This window comes from Phyllostomus hastatus, unplaced genomic scaffold (assembly GCF_019186645.2).
Source record: "Phyllostomus hastatus isolate PE091 unplaced genomic scaffold, TTU_PhHast_1.1 phas_scaffold_55, whole genome shotgun sequence".
Classification (NCBI taxonomy): domain Eukaryota; kingdom Metazoa; phylum Chordata; class Mammalia; order Chiroptera; family Phyllostomidae; genus Phyllostomus; species Phyllostomus hastatus.
In genome coordinates this window covers 15,545,453-15,562,620 of record NW_025334035.1, presented here as the reverse complement: position 1 = coordinate 15,562,620, position 17,168 = coordinate 15,545,453, and the positions used below count along the sequence as shown (strand labels likewise).

At 43.3% G+C, this 17,168-nt stretch overlaps 1 gene segment (V, D, J or C); it reads right to left on the bottom strand.

Annotated features, from left to right (window-relative positions):
* Positions 1 to 10,096: 10,096 nt before the first annotated feature.
* On the bottom strand, positions 10,097 to 11,961 carry LOC123809141. The segment is given in 3 exon segments: positions 10,097 to 10,179; positions 11,510 to 11,815; positions 11,916 to 11,961. Coding segments are annotated over 3 exon segments (435 nt in total).
* Positions 11,962 to 17,168: the final 5,207 nt, after the last annotated feature.

Below are 17,168 nucleotides of genomic sequence, written 5' to 3'. Positions count from 1 at the left end.
AAAGAAATTTGACAGATCAGAAGGGATTGGAAAGTAATATTTAAAGTCATGAAAAGCAAGGGACACGATTGCTATACCCAGCTAAACTATCAGTTAGCATCAAAGTGCAGAAAAAGTTCTTCCCACCCCAGCTGGCATAGCTCAATGGATTGAGTGCAGGCCTGTGAACCAAAGGGTTGCTGGTTTGATTCCCAGTCAGGGCACATGTCTGAGTTTTGGGCCACGTCCCCAGTAGGGGATACTTGAGAGGCAACCACACATTGATGTTTTTCTCCTCTCTTTCTCCTTCCCTTCCACTCTCTGTAAAAATAAACAAATAAATAAATAAGAAAACAAACAAATAAGCTCTTTAAAATGAAAAACAATTAAAAACAAAAGTTCTTCCCAATCATGTACCATGTTCATGGATTGGAAGAATTAACATCAGCAAAATGCCCATACCACCCAAAGAAATTTACTGGTTCAGCACAATCCCTATTAAAGTACCAATGACATATTTAACAGATATAGAACAACATTTCAAAAATTTATATGGGACTATAAATGACCCCAAATAGCTGCAACAATTTTCAGAAAGAAGAACAAAGTAAGAGGGATCACAATACTTGATATCAAACTGCATTGCAAGACCACTGTAATCACAACAACCTGGTACTGGCAAAAGAACAGACACATGGATCAATGGAACAGAACAGAGAGCTGAGAAATAAACCCAAGTCTCAATGGTCAATTAATATCTGATAAAGGAGAAGAAGCATAACATGGAGTGAAAACATCCTTTTCAACAAATGGTGTTGGGACATATGGAAAGCTACATGCAAAAAATGAAACTTGATCACCAATTTACACCACGCACAAAACTAAATTCAAGATAGGTAAGAGACTTAAACATAAGTTATGACACCATTAAACTCTTAGAGGAAAACACTGGTAGAAAAATCTCAGAAATTCCATGCAGCAATATTTTCACTGATATGTACCCTAGAGCAAGGGATATAAAGGAAAGAATAAACAAATGGGGCCCCATCAAATTAAGAAGCTTGTGCATTGCTAAACAAAATGACATTAAAATGGAAAGATAACCCACCGTAAAGAAAAATATATTTGCCAATGATTCCTCAGACAAGGGTCTGACCTCTGAAACATATAAAGAACTCACATGACTTCATTCCAGGAAGACAAAAAAACTCAATTACAAAATGGGGGAAAGACTTGAAAAAACACTTTTCCAAGGAGGATATACAGAGGGCTCAAATACTTATGAAAAGATTCTCAGCATCACTGGCCATCAGGGAGGTGCAAATGAAAATCACAATGAGATACCATTTCACATCAGTTAGAATAGCCATCATACACAAATTAACAAATAGCAATTGTTGGAGCAGATGGAGAAGATGCACAAGGGAACCCTAGTGCACTGCTGGTGGGAATGCAGACTGGTGAAGCAATGGAGGAATGTTTTCCTCTGTATGGGATTTCCTCAGAAAACTAAAAATGAAACTTTCTTTTTACCCAGCAATTGCATTTCTGGGATTATATCCTAAATACTCTTAAACACCAACCCAAAAGAACCTGTGCACCCTGATGTTCATTGCAGCACATCGTTTTACAATAGCCAAGTGGTGAAAGAATCCCAAGTGCCTATCAGTAAATGAATGGATCAAAAAAATATGGTACATTTACATAATGCAATACTATGTAGCAGAAATAAAGAACCTACTACCCTTTGTGACAGCATGGATGAAACTGGAGAGCATTATGCTAGGTGAAAAAAGCCAGGCAGTAAGGAATGAATACCATATGATCTCACCTTTAAGTGGAAACTAATGAACAAAACAAGCAAGCAAACAAACAAACAAACAAACATAAGCAGAAATATTGAAATTAAAAACATACTGACAGTTACCAGAGGGGAGGTGGGAGGGGATATTGGGAGGAGGGGAAAGGGTTCCCAGGAACAACTATAAAGGACACATGGAGAAAACCAAGTGAGGGTGGAAGCAAGGGATGCAATTGGGGATGGCTGGGATGGAGACAAGTGGCCAGGGGTAAACGCAGACAACTGTACTTGAACAACAATAATTTTTTAAAAAATGGAAGATAAAAAGGAATTTAAGGTGACTAATGTTCAAGGTAATGGCACAAAAAATGTTTCCCAGAATCCCCTCTTTTCCCCCAAACTGAAGAACTTCATCATCATAAAACCATTATTATATGAGATGTTAAGGGACTTATTTAAGAAAATGTTTTCCAGATGGCATCGTGTGTGGAAGACGGTTGAAGAGGTGAGGGGTGTAGCTACAAGTAGGTGGTTACAGAGTACCCACGTGGATATAAATTATGGTTCAGGAAATGGATTAGCCAAAGAACTTATAGATATGATCCATGCACATGAATGATGGTGCAGGGATTGCTTGAGGGAGTGGGGGTACTGTGTACAGGGATAAAATGGAGAAAGTGGGAAAACTTTAATATCATAATGAATAAAATATTATTTACAAAAAAACGGTGGTCTCCGTGACAACCAAAGCCTCCAGAAGAGGCCCTGACCAATTCACTGAGACATGCACAGTGGTGGTGTAAAGGGAGGAAGGGAGAGCTCGTGTCCCAGCCGAGTTAATTAATTATGAGCAGGAAGCAATGGCACATAACACAGCACAGGAGGACCCTATTGCTACTGTCCTTTCTGGCAGGTCGGGTGCTCTAGAAACTGTGGAAATGACAAAGAGCCAGACCAGAGTCCTAATACGTACACATTCATATCACATTTCCATGGGACTCAGGTATCGGGATTGCCAAACACTGAATTTAAAATTACTCTGATTATTTGATAGTACCTATTAGGAAGAGGTAGGCAGACATCAGGATCCTGAAGGTAACTTCAGGTGAGTGATGGAAACTAGAGTAAATGATTGCATTGACAAGATGACAACACTACCTCAGAAATGAACACAACAATGAGCAGGCTCACATGCAGACCCCTGGGTGTCAGGAACTCAGATAAATGTCCCTGTAAGAAATCACCTCACCCTGGAAGGATGGCATTTGCAAAATGACACAGAACAAAAGTGAAATAAGCCAAGTGCTGGTGAGAGTGTGGAGAAACAAAACACTCCCACTCTCTGCATGAGAAGAAAATAATAATGAAATTATAATTTCCATTTTATATTTATGTAAATTTGTCATTGTATAGTGCATTCCTCATGTACTATGTTCTATAGAAAATTTATTTTACAATTAGGAAAAAAAGTGAAAATAATTGTGTTTAATTTTTCCATATTTAAAGCAAGTAGACATACAGTAACAAGACTGCTTCCTATAGTCAGTGACACAGTTAATAAGAACTTGAGTTCTAGTTTTCCTGTCATTAATGAGTTATAATCAGAACCCATTTACTTTCAAATAAAGACATGGAGTGATAGAACATCTAGTAAAGGATCAAATAAGTAAGTACTAACTGAATACCTCATTCTGGTCCAAACACTTACTGTTAGATCCTTGTAGAGACCCTAAAGATACTAACTCAGGTGGAGTTGACAAGGACGGCCTCCTTGACCAAACCTCAGTCAGCATCCCCTAGACCCTCTCCTCAATCATGCTTTGACCTTGGGCTTCAGGATCCATTTTTGTTACACCTGCATTGTCCACTTTTAGCAAGAATTCTGTCTAGAGGGAATCGTCCCTCCATGTTATCTGATCAGCTTGCCCTGCCTTTAGCAGGAATCCTGTCAAAATGTTTCAGCAAGAATCACTTTCCCTTGAAGTTTTATTTTCATAATTTCCATCCACTGACAACTTCAACCCTCTCCTTGCTTGCAAATACCCAGTTTCATTTTTGTGTTCAAAATTGATCCCAGTTCTATGGTAAGGTCCCTTCTCCTAGATTGCAACAGTTTGTGATTAAAATCTGTCATACAGTAAACTGCATGTTTTTTTTATCCAAAAAAAATTGTTTTTTATCCTGCAGGATCAAGTCATGCAGCTTCTAGGTGTTCATTCAATAACACAAACCAGGACTTGAAAGCAGTATTTGCACTGCCCTGTTCGCTGCAGCATGATTCACTGCAGTCAATATGTAAAAACCACCTCAGTGTCCATCAGTGGGTGAGTGGATGAACATGTGCTATGTAATCACAGCTGAGTGTTACCCAGCCTTAAAATAGGAAAGCCTACCATAAGCCACAGTGTGGTTGAAACTATGTGATATCATGCTCTGTGAAATAAAGCATTAGTGGAAAGGAAAATATTATATGATTCCACTTATACTATGAATTTTATTTCAAACAGCATCTGAAGGCACTCAATACCTAGGTGTTGTGAAAGGTAATTGCAGGAGATGGAGAATCAGTGGATTGTCTGCTGCCATGGAGTCTCATGCCAGTGTGGGAACCAAAGACAGAGGCTCCTAGAGGAGACAGCTGCTGTCAGGACAATGTCAGAACTGATGATGGATGCTGCATGTTTATAGGAGCCTGGAGGTGTTTGGTTCTGTGTGTGGAGCCATCCATCCCTCAGGGACCTCATGATAGTGAGGGAACCATCAGTCTGCACAGAGTAGAGCTTCCCACCTGGGAACAGGGATGAAGGGACATAAATCCCAGCCAGCCACTCTAGTCAATTGATTACAGAGTCCAAAATTCATTAAAAAAAAAAGCATTCCCTCCCTGGGTTGTTGCATCAAACTTTATATAAAACTGGTCAGTCAGAGTGGTTCAGCTTTATTTTCACCATCATCATCATCTGTGGCTCTGTGGACAAATGTCATAGTTCTAACCAGGAATGCAAGAGACTGGTGCATCAGAGGTAAACTTCAGAATCCTCCTTTCTACCGTGTTTCATCCATTTTCATGGCTGCCCTTGACCTGAGAGAATGCTGTCACCTCATCCACATGAGATGGGTGTCACCTGAGCATGAAATCACATGTTGTGGGGATCAGTGTGCAGAACTGAAAAGAGATACTCTCAGGTACATGGATGGTGGCATTAAGCAAGCTTGGCACCAACACTTCCCAGGCATTCTTTATATTGTGATTTTCCTCCTTGAGTAGCATATTCAAGTTATGTTGTGTCACTTTCTTTAGAAATAGCCTCACATAGTCATTAGCACAATAGGTTGGCCAAAAATTAATTTGTTTTTTTTCCTGTAAGATAATTCTAGTAGTGCATAGCTTGCTTTATCTTCATTTAATATAATTTTGTTTGATATTTGTGACAGCTGTACTATTCAACATTCATTTTAAGAAATTATCAGAACTGGTGAATTTTTATGCAGTCACTTTTGTATTGAAGATAGAAACATATACAACATTTTGGAATATTATGCTTCATTATATCAAGGAAGATATAATCACAACTTAAACACAAAACAGTTATTTCTGTGTATGGAGGTGGTGCTGTGAGTAAGGAAATATATCACAAGTGGTTTGTGATGCTTTGTGGTGGGAATGTCTCACTGGACAATGCTCCATATTCAGGCAAACCCGCTGAAGTTGATGGTGATGGAATTGGCACAACACATAATAATAATCAATGTTATATTATGGATGATAACCAGCATACTCAACATATACAAATCCATAAACACATTGGTTCAAATGAAAAATGACTTTCTGGCCAGCTTACTGATTTGAAAATTAATCCATCACCTCTAAAAAGCCATACAAAGTGAAATCTTTTCTTTTTTGACAATGTGGAGGGACCTAGAGAGTATTATGCTGAATGAAGTAAGTCGTAGAAAGATACACAAATACAATGTGAGCTCAATTACATGGACAATGTAAAGAACAAAATAAATAAACTAGCAAAATAAAAACAGACACATAGACACCAAGAATAGAATGGGGATTTCTATGTGGGAGGAGAGTTGGGAGCCTGGGGTAAAAAGAAAAGAGATTAAAAATTACAAACTGGAAGTTGCAGATTAAACATAGGGATATAAAGAACAGCACAGTCAATAAAGTCAATAATAGTGTAAAAAAGCCTGAGTGGTACCAGGTGGGTACTGGATGTATTGGGCCATCACATCAAACATTGTATTAATGTCTGACCACTCTTCTGTAGGCTAGAAGCTCACATAAAGTGAAATATAGAATATCAACAGGAATTGAAGAGAAGAAAAGAAAAATCATCCCAAATTCCAGGGAGGCTAAGTCAAGGGTGTGGGGCTGAGTGAACAGGAAGGAGAAAGGACTGAGTTCCAGGACTGTGCTCACACGTTCCATCTCTACTGGGGAAATTCAGAATGTCTTGTAGGTGTCTTAGCGACTACGATTGATAACCTTGACCTAGTATTATTTGCCTCTGGTTCATACCACAGTAACCAACTGGATGCTGCTACCAGGAGTTACTATAAAAATCTGACTTGTTGAAGGGCCTTTCCTGTCTTTCCCAGAGTGTTCAATTCTGTGTGTGATAAACAGTCATTTTCCCCTTGGTGTCTGTATGGTCAGTCTGGACATCCACACAAAGCTGTTGTGGGACCTTCTACCCATTGTGATGTCACAGACACTTGGTGCTGTGACTATTATTTCCAGTCAATGACTGTCACCAGCAGGGGCCATTGCTCTCTGGGGGGTAGTTCATATGATTCTGGTGCTCACTGTCCCATGTTCACATGTCCTGCTGTTGGCCATCCTGGACACTGATCTGTGTGGGGTTTGACTGCACAATAGAGATGAGCAGAGACTTTGGGTAGATTCAGCTGATGAAGGTCAGATAAATTCATGATTTATTGGAGTCGGGAACAAGAGAGTCTGCAAGAGGCTCTGCTTTTTGTTCATGTGAGAATGATGTCTCCCTTTACCTCAGACTTTTCTAACTTAGAGAGTTCAGAGGTGAGTGCAGAATCAGGAATTGAGAAAACATGACTGAGAGAAACTTTTACAAGAAGAAGAATATGCACAGAAAACCAGCCCTGCTCCTGGGACGGCCCTGGTGTTCAGTAGCCCTAAACAGCCCCTTGGGGCCTCAGTCCCTGCTCTAGGAAACTTTGTCTCTGGGAAAACGCTGACTTCTCCTCACTGTGTCTCCAGCAAGGCAAGAGCAGTGTCTTCAGCTGTCAGGCTGTTCAGGGTTAAATAAACTGGGCTCTTAGAGGCATGCCTGGTGAAACTTAGCTGGCATTTCACTGTTGGTTGCATGCTGCCCTTCCACTGCTCCATATAACACCAGCTCACTCCAGCCAATTCCCTGGATTCTGGTGGGTCCAGTGCACACCAGAGCTGATTAAAGAGAATCCAGAGACAGCACAGGTAAAGGAGAGTGTCTGCAAGTGCTTCACAGAACCTGGGCCTAACTCATGCAGAAACACCTTGGACAGGACCCCTGGGGACAAGGTGCATCTGTCCCTGTCAGTCACATGTAGTAAACACCATCCCACATACCCATGTCTGACATCTGAGGCACTGACACTGGGGGGCTGTCACCAGGCACAGGAATAGACACAACAACCTCATCTTCTTCTAGAGCACAGCACTACCTACTCCAGAGACATTGGCCCCATGTGAGGAGAGAGCTATGAGTCCCTACAGCCCAGGGGAGGTTGTGCCCTGGAGCTGGAAGAGAAATTTGCTTGTGGTCAAGCCTTTCTCCTATAAGTGGAGAGGGACAGAGGACAGTCACCCTGGTCACTCTAGGGCTTCTGTTGTGATGTCTCTGTGGAGGATCCTGGTTGGCAGTATCCATGTATGTTGTGGTTTCTCATGAACAAATACTAAAGAAGTCCTGTGGAGAAAAGGGGACAGCATGGCCACTCTCCGAGAAAAAGGGTGAGAAGCCAAGAAAGCCCAGTCTCTGCCTGGAAAGCCTTTTATTGTTTCTCTGGGTACATTATATGGAGGGTAGTCCTCCTTTACTATGCACAGGTTCACTTCAGGGGACTGCCTTTTACAGATAACAAAGGAAGGAATGTTGCTAATTATTTCAATGAGAAGGATGTTGCAGACCAAGGGGAAAAGTGGTTCAACCAGTCACATTCCATATTTGGGAGGGTTAGTTCAGAATTTAGGAAGTTGTAGTAAGCCCTTGCTGCCTCAATTCAGGGTGCAGGAGTTTTAGCAAAAGAAAGTCTCATAGCAGTCTAGGTGCAACGCAGGAATGATTCCCCATGGGAAAATCTCTCTGTGGGCATGGTCCTGTGTGCCACTTGCTCCCCACTGGTTTTCCATGTGAGTGCTGAGTTACATTGCCACACCATGCACAGAGTTTTCCTACATGTCTCTGGTCTTGAATTCACTTACCTTGCTTGTTAGAGGTAGGTGATCACCTGGTTTATTAGACACAATGGAATGAGGTCAAAGGACAGCCTGACTTTTGTGAGCATAAGAATAAATGGCGAACTAGATCAGTAGGAAACACTTAGATTCTCATGCATCTTACAAATTAAAAAAGGATTTTTCCTTGTTCAGTTTCTAAATCCCAAAACTCCTGTACACATATAATTATGAAAAATTTATATATCGTCATACAAAAGGTGTCTACTTTGGTAGAAACAATAAAGGAAGTCATAGTAAATACCCAATTTCTTCATTTATGAGCTTTTATAAGATGCTAGTGAGTTGGCTTTCTTTAGAGTTATTGTTTCTAATTTCTAACATTGGCCCAGTTAGCACAGTTTAATCCACACAGATCTTCCACAAGCCCAGTGCTTCATGCTCTTCAGCTCAGAATAAATACCCTGTAAAACCTTGTTCATGTATCGACTCACACAGTGAGGTTGATCCCCATCATCAGCGTCTGAAGGGCTGCTCCTTGTGCTTTTGAGACAGAACCCCTGCCCAAAGTTCGTCTGTGTCCTGGGAGTCCATCACCATCAAGAGAGTGTGGCAAAAATGTATGAACACATGTGGAAAATTTTAACATCTCTGGACATACTCTGTGCTCAACCTCTTTCCCCTCATCCCCCAATGGCTTGTGGACTCTGACATCAAGTGACTGAGGTGGGCACAGCACAGTCAGAATTATTCGGTAACAGGTTACTCTGAACCAAATGCCATTATTATATATAATCTCTCAGAAGTTTGAAAACATGACAAGCTTAGTTAAAATGATCAAACCTAAATGAAGCCACAAACATCCATGGACAATGTTCCTCCTGAGTGCTGTTCCTGTCCATGCCTTCAAGCACACATCAGCCAGTTCCTTGTGATGTGATGACTGGGAGGACCATGTCTTTGTGGATCCTACCTCCAGTGAGTCTTAGACCTGGCTCCATGCTGTGTGGTAAATACTGAAATGGTTCACGGACTATATGCACTTCTAATGCTGCCTTCCTGCTGCATGTGTTTAGGAGTCTCCTATGACCTTCACCCAGGAAATTGGTCTGTGGAAGAGAAATACTTAAGAAAAACTGCCCTAGAATATCCTGGAAAGAAACCCATGATATACTTTTTTACAATAAATATGTCAGTGAATCTCCAAGAAGTCAGCCCTTGTGGTCATACTACACTACAACCCTAATCCATTCTGGATGCTGTAACAAACTACTGTGGACTGGGTCCCTGCCAGCAGCAAACATGTATTTCTCACAGACCTGTTGGTGGGAAGTCAAAGAATAGATGCTGGCAGATTTGATGTCTAGTAAGAACCTGTTTACTAGTCGGCTCTTTGTTCACTGTTATCTCAGAGTGTGGATGGGGCAAGAAGCTTCCTGACTCCTCTGTTATAAAGGCCCTAATGCTGTTCAGGAGAGCTTCACCCTAGGACCAACACTTGTCCCAAGGCCCCACCTCCTAATACCACCCATGGGCCTCTGGTTTTAATACATGAGATTTTGAGTGACAAATACACAAGCTCATAGAAACAACTAATGAATCAAATACTAACTCCACCCAGATGGGAAGCTACACCAGTAGAGCTCCCCAAACAAGGTTCCCATAATTCTGTGGAAGGTTCTCATCTTTGGGAGCAGAAAGGGACTCAAGTCTTTCAGATCAAGCTGACGACCTTGTTAGAGTGGACAGGTTACATGCTGGAATGAAACTAAGATGTCATGTAATGTATTATTATTTTCATTATGGCTTACATATAACCATCACCTGTTGGGAACAAGAAAATTAAGAACTAAATGTGACCTTAGTAAACAGGAACCGCATTGTAGCTAAAAGGAACTAACAAAGAAGACAGAGTGTAGGATGTAGTTAAGCAAACACCCTGTGTCATGCAAATATTCTCCCTTGGGGCTGCTAAATAAGCAATGCTTTGTTTAGTTTTAAAAATTTGAATTTTACCCTGTTCCCGCGAGCGAGGTCTCTGTAAGCAAATAGCTAACTGCCACATCAGCTTCTGTAAAACGCTTGCTTGCTTGCTCGAGCCAAAACCCCTATATAAGAACCTAGCTGTGAGCGCTTGATGCGGCTCTCGTTTGCAGCTCCTTGTAGGCACTGTGTCGCTGGACACTTTGAGAGTTTGCCCCTGCGCAGGTTAAACTTGGCCAATAAAGTAACATCTTTGATACCCTGAAAGTCTCCGATATTTGTTCTCGAGTTTGCTGGATGTAACATCACCCTCATTTTCTAGGGACTGAAATCATTTTCTACCCATAATGGTTGGTAGCTCTGTGTTCTCACTCATGTTTCCTAGGTGTTCCATTAAATAAGGAGCCAGGCTGTAGTGTTTGATGGCTGATGCTGACATGTGAAACTTCAGCACTCTCTCTCCTCCTGTGCACACCTGAGGAATCTGACATGGAAGTAGGGATTCTCCATATTTTGATGCAGGTGGGAGAAGGAAGCCACACAAACCACTCCTGTGAGTGGGACCCTGCTCAGGGGTGAACAATAAAACCTAGACCAGACCCCTTATGTGATATGATGCAGCCACTCCTGACTTGCTGAAAAGTCCACCCTAGTCTCAACAGACTCCTCAATGAAGGGACACACTTTTCCATAGTCCCTCTGTGTGTGTGACATCATCACCCTGGATATCCACACCATGGTATGGTGGGGGTCCTTCTACATCCACAAGATGTCAAATTCTGTTGATGACATGAATGTGGAATTAAGTCAATGATCATCATCCCTGTTCCCTCCCCCTCTGGGACTGGGTTCCTACAACTGTGGTGGCCATTGTCCAGCATGCATGTGTCTTGCTGCTGGTCGGCTTCAACAGCTGTGTGGGGATGATTGTTGTTTCCAGAAGAGCCTCTGGTTGGATTCAGCTGAGTTGGATCAGGAGGTTTGATGATTCATTGATGTTTTATTAGAATAAGAAAAAACAAATGCATGTGCTTCTTTACTTTGGAGCATGTGAGAGGGTTTTCCTCCTATGACAAGCCTCTGTAACTCAGATACTGAAGGTGCCAATACATAAGCATAAAGGGGGGGAGGGGGGGAGACTTCCAGAGGGATATTGGAAACCAGCCCTTAAACTGCATCTGCAGCGGCTCCTAAGCTGATCTCTGTGCTCGGAGTGCCCTGAGCGCCCCCTGGTGTCCTGAGCACCCCCAGCCGCCCAGACCTCGTGTTTCAGGGAAGTTTGTATCTGTGTTCCCAATGACTTCCCCTCACTGTGTCTCTAGCACAGTAATACACGGCCGTGTCCTCAGCTCGCAGGTTGTTCATTTGCAGGAAAAGCATGTTCTTGCCATTGTCTTTGGAGATGGTGAATCGGCCTTTCACAGAGTTGGCGTAGTTTGCGTAAATACCACCGCTATTAATGTATGAGACCCACTCCAGCCCCTTCCCTGGAGCCTGGCGGACCCAATGCATATTGCAGCTACTGAAGGTGCATCCAGAGGCCAGGCAGGAGAGTTTGAGGGAACCCCCAGGCTTCACCAAGCCTCCCCCAGACTCCACCAACTGCACATCACACTGGACACCTGCAAAGACAAGGATGTTGTTTAGGAAACTCTCACCCTCCACGCTTCTCTCAGTCATAACTACTCGCATGCTCAGTATCTCCCATTCTCCGTAAATTACCTCCTAAAATAGCAACAAGGAAAATCCAGCTGAGCCCAAACTCCATGGTGAGTGGTCTGTGTTCTGTCCTGACCAAGGACTGGGAACTCCTGGGGATTTTTTGCTGGGCTCCTGTCCCAGAGCTGCTGGGTCAGGGTTGGGCTGCTTTACATGATCAGAGAAGCCCCATTTGCACCCCTTTCTGCTATATAGGGAGCTCTGGTGTTGGATGCTGATATGAACTACATGGTCCCAGAGTGTGACACATCGAAGGGTCAAGATGGTGCATGACCTAGAAGAGTAAATTCTCATAAAATAGAGGGATTTCACATGAGTGATACCTTTGAAATTCACCAGTAATTAACTCACTGAGAGGATTTAATGCTCACAAGCAGAGGGAGAATTAAAAGAGCAATGGGTGTTTGTTCATATACAGGAAGTTCCAATTTACCCCATTCCCCCTACGAAGCAATCAGAGTATGAAATAAGAACAGAAGGTGGCCCTAGAGTCCATGAACCCAGTGTAGGAGGAGGTGGAGGGTCTGTGTCAATCATTGGGAGACAAAAATGTGAACTCTACAGAGAAGCACACTGTGCTCCCAGGTCATGTTCATACAATGGAATGTGGTGCTAAATGTGCAGCAGTCTCACTGCCTCCTTTTGTTTTCCTTTGCTAGACTCTGCAGTAAAACCAGATTCAGATATTTGGACATAGAAGAAACTCAGTCAAGACCAGATCTGCTTTGCTGAAGATGTAGGTAGAAATTGGGTAGTAAGTATGTTGACATTTTAGGAGTTTGATTATGGAAACCTTGATGCAAACCACTCATAGAACATAACTGATGTACATAAAATCAGAATTTATATGAAGAATATTATTTTTATTTATCCCTTGATTACAGGATGAATAAGTCATTCAAAACACATCCCATTACTGGATCTGGTGGATCTAACTTTATATTACAACTGTTCATCATTGCCGGTTCAGTCTGATGCCCACTCTTAGGATCTGTGTTTACATGCACATGTGAAGTAGCTGTAATCAGAGAGCAGGAAATGGAATAGATTAGGATCCCTGGTTCATCTTTAGTTAATTTCAGAAGGGACATTTCCTCTTTCTCTCTGTCCCTATTCATGTCTGCATAAGACACAAGGAAACTGCCACTCTGGTTGTTTCTGATGGGTGTCCACTGAACTTGAACCCAATGAACGGAATGTATCAATGTGAAATATAGGGAAGGGTCTGCATGCATGGGGCTGAATTCCTAGGGATGGTAAATGAATCTCATTTCTGCTGACACACTCGCTCTGACCGCCAGATTCTACAAGAATAAATGTGTATAGATGGCAGTGCCAGGTGTGTGATTTTTTTTTCAGTTGTCATAGGAATATAATGCAGGTTGGATGTGGGACTTCCATTGTTAAGGGTGTCCCCACCCTGATCCCTGCTGTGTGCTGACATTAATAGTGGCCAAGGGACAGCCCTGGCTGCTGTAGCTCAATGGATTGAGCGTGGGCTGCAAACCAAAGTGTTGCAGGTCTGATTCCCAGTCAGGGCACATGCCTGGGTTGCAGGCCATGGCCCCCAGCAACTGCACATTGATGTTTCTCCCTCTCACTTCTTTCTCCCTCCCTTCCCTCTCCAAAGATGAACTAATAAAAAAATTTCTAAAGAAATAGTGGCCAAGGGACAGGGGCAATCACACGGCTGTGGTCTCAGGTGAGACTTCTTAGGATCTCACCCTGAGGGAGGAGTGAAGGAACACTGAGATGTCACAGTCTGAGCTGTAACCTGGAACACCTGCCAACCTTTGACTTTGCTGCCACAGTGTCATCTATGTGATGTTTGGTCAGAGGCAAGAACAGAAATTTCTTCTTGACTTTAAAGTACTTTCATTTTCCCAAACACATTCCATTGTTCAGACATAGCATAGTGTCTTAGAACTTTCTAGGAGACACTACAGTCTAATTTCAAAGCTGACCACACCAAGGATTCCCAGATGACACCTCCATGAACACTCCTCATTCTGAGGACAAGGAGGCTCCCAATGTCCCCCTGCATGATTACAGTAAACAACAGGGGCCCTCTCAGGAGCATCTTCCCAGACACTTCCTTGCAGTGCATCTGGCTCCCCGAGTGTCTGAGGTGCATGTGGTAACACCGGTCCTTGTCTCAGATACTGACTGTGTGGAGGGAAGTCAGGAGGCTCATCGCTTTGTTATGTCCTCAGCCCAGACCAGCTGCCCCATCTCTCAGACTTTATTACACACTCAGGGTGTGAGTCATCAAACTCTGTCTCTTGCACAGAAATTCACAGCCATCTTGTCATTGTTCAGGCTATTCAGCTCTCTGTAGGCTGTGCACGGGGACTTGTCTACAATCATGGTGAGTCTGCTGTGGACCTTTGGTGTGTAGTTTGTTTCATTATCTTCAGTATCAATTTTTCCCTTCTATTCAGGCCCTTGTTCTTGGGCCTGTTATACCAGGTGCATCCAGTAGTTGGTGAAGGCGTATCCAGAAGCCGTACAGGAGACCTTCACTGAGGATCTAGGCTCCCTCAGCTCAGACCCCAACTGTACCATCTACATCTGGGTGTGGATACCTGTAGAGGGGAATCAAGAGTGGGTGGAAATACCCCTCGACCTTCCCAGGCCCACTCCTGAAACCAGGTACTGGGGAGTCCCTTACCTGTAGCCACCTCCTCCAGGAAGAGGGTTCTCCAGCTTAAGTCCATGGTGAGGGGCTTTGCCATCAGTATGCCTATAGTCTGTAGGGGAGTGTGTGGCTGTAGGTGATGCTCTCAGGGCACAGACAGACCCACATTCAACCTAGTCTACCTATTCTCCTTTACATATGCATGTAGCAAAGTGTTTCATAGCTGAAGTGCTGACCCCACCTGAGAGAAGGCACAGGGCACAGAGACAGGGCTCAGTGGGAGTCTGATGGACCAAGTCCTAAACCTCATGTGAGGACATGTGCCCCTTGGCTGGTCCCTGAGCTCTGTGCAGTTTCTCCCAATGAGGAACCAGCCCCCACAGGACATGCTCCTCATTCTGAATCCACCTTTCAGTGACACAGAAACCACCTGGAGCAGTCTGGCCTTGATACCTCAATGTCCTATTACTAGGCCAGTGAGTATTCAAAGTTTTCCACATAGTGAGTTAGTTAAATAATCCCTATGTTTATCTCCTTAGAATTCAGATATAAAGTAATCATAAAAATACCCGTGTTGACTGTGGTCCTCATGCCTTATTGAGTTTGGTAAATGCTCTGATGGAATTGGGTATTTACAGTCACCCATGTGCAGCTCTTAATTTATATTTTGTTATGACAAGAGGAAGATGCAGGCCCTCAGAGGAAATCTCTTCCCAGCTCCCTCTGCACCTGATCCTGAAGTAGCCACCCTGAGCTCATGGGTCTCAGGTGCCCCCTGCTGTCCAGACTTAACACTGCAACAGCAGTGTTGTCTGGACTCACAAGGCATGGATTTCTCAGTGGCTCTAATGCACCATTAAAGACTAAGCCCTGACTTGAGGTAAGCTTGGTTTATTTAACTTAATTGATTGTGTCCCCAAAACTGATTAATTATCTGTACTACCAAAGTTTCCTTCTCCACTCACTGTAGTTTGAGTGTTTGAGGTTACATAGGGGAGTAGGAGCAGCTGGGCAATGTGCATTTCAGCGGCAATAATATAATAGCCAGAAGCTTTCTGCATGATTTTAATTTCCCCTAATAGTCTCAGTCAATGGCCTCTGGCAGAACGAGAATGCCTTTGGAAGGAATACTGGATCTCCCTAAGATTACACTGACTCTTCCTGGGGGTAGAGGTCCCCAGACACCAGGAGGAGATACAGTTACTTGATCCTGTTCCTTTAAGATGAGCTTGGTGGTGGTGACTATGTCCAGCCATGTTTTTCTGTGGGTGGCTGCATGAATGTCAGAAACTGCATTTCCTTAAATTCTCTGATATTGATTGCTGTTCCTAAAGCTCTGACTGGGGTTGGGAACCATGGTGCGGGTGCCCCCTTGTAAGTTACTCTGAATAGGTTGGCCATTTTTGTCAAATTTACAGTGGAATTCCTTTGCCCAGTATCTGCCATAGCCACAGTGTGGCAGTCCTTGGGGTGGGGGGAGGAAGCTTCCTATTACCTATGCTCCCTCTCAGTGTGGATGGACATTCCTCATGCAGGCGACCAGGCTTTCTACAGTTATAAGACTTGAGATCTCCCTTGATTGCAACAGCCAACAGAGAGTCCTTATCCTGCTCTGTGCCAGCATCTTGGCAAGCCTTGCTAAACTCACTGATGTCTCTGGTGGTAACTCGCAGGGGTCCTATAATGGCCCTGCAGTCTTTGTTAGCATTTTCATAAGCTAATGCCTTGAAAGATTCTTGGCTGCTTTATGATTATCAATTTGTCATTCAATGACTTCCTGGAGGAAATAGATATGGTCAATACATGCCTCTGTAGCATCCTGATGGATATTGAAGAAGGAAGACATTTCCTTGGCCTTAGAATGCGGCACAGCCTTCATGGCTCTGAGAGCAATTTGAGCAGTTTGAGTAAATCTTGAGGATTAAGCCTGGCTTAGTCTGCAGTGGTAGCAAAAACACCAGACCCAGGCTGCATAGGGAGTGTGACAGGATTATTCATTTGTGCATATTTGGCTGCCTGGTTAGGGCCTCAGAGAGAATATTATGAATGCCAAACTCTAAACTAAGCAGGGGTTAAGGTTGTCCTCGCCAGGAAAATCAAATCACAAGGGGCCATTTTGTAGCTGTCAGTGATGGCTTGAAATAGGTTGCTAGTATAAGGAGACTGAAGCCCATTTTCTTTTCTTTTCTAAAAAATATTTTACTTATTTATTTGTAGAGAGCGAAGGGAGGAGGGAGAGAGAGAGAGAGAGAGAGAGAGAGAGAGAGAGAGAGAGAGAGAGAGAGAGAGGTATCAATGTGCAGTTGCTGGGGGCCATGGCCTAAAACCCAGGCATGTGCCCTTGTTATAGAACACAACAAGGGGGGCCTGAGACAATATACTATTATTGAAAGAAGGCCCCGGGTCCGTTATGTCCGCCGCCAGAGGAAAGACGTCTCTCAATGCCAGAGATTCGTGAAAAGGAAAGGAAATGTTTATTTAATGCTATACAAACTTAAAGTAGTGACATAATGTCTTTATCAAAAACCCCAAAGTCCCCCAAAACACCCACAAACACACACAGTCCTTCCTTCCTTCCCCCTTTGCCCAGTCCAGAGTACCATATCTCAGGAAAGGAA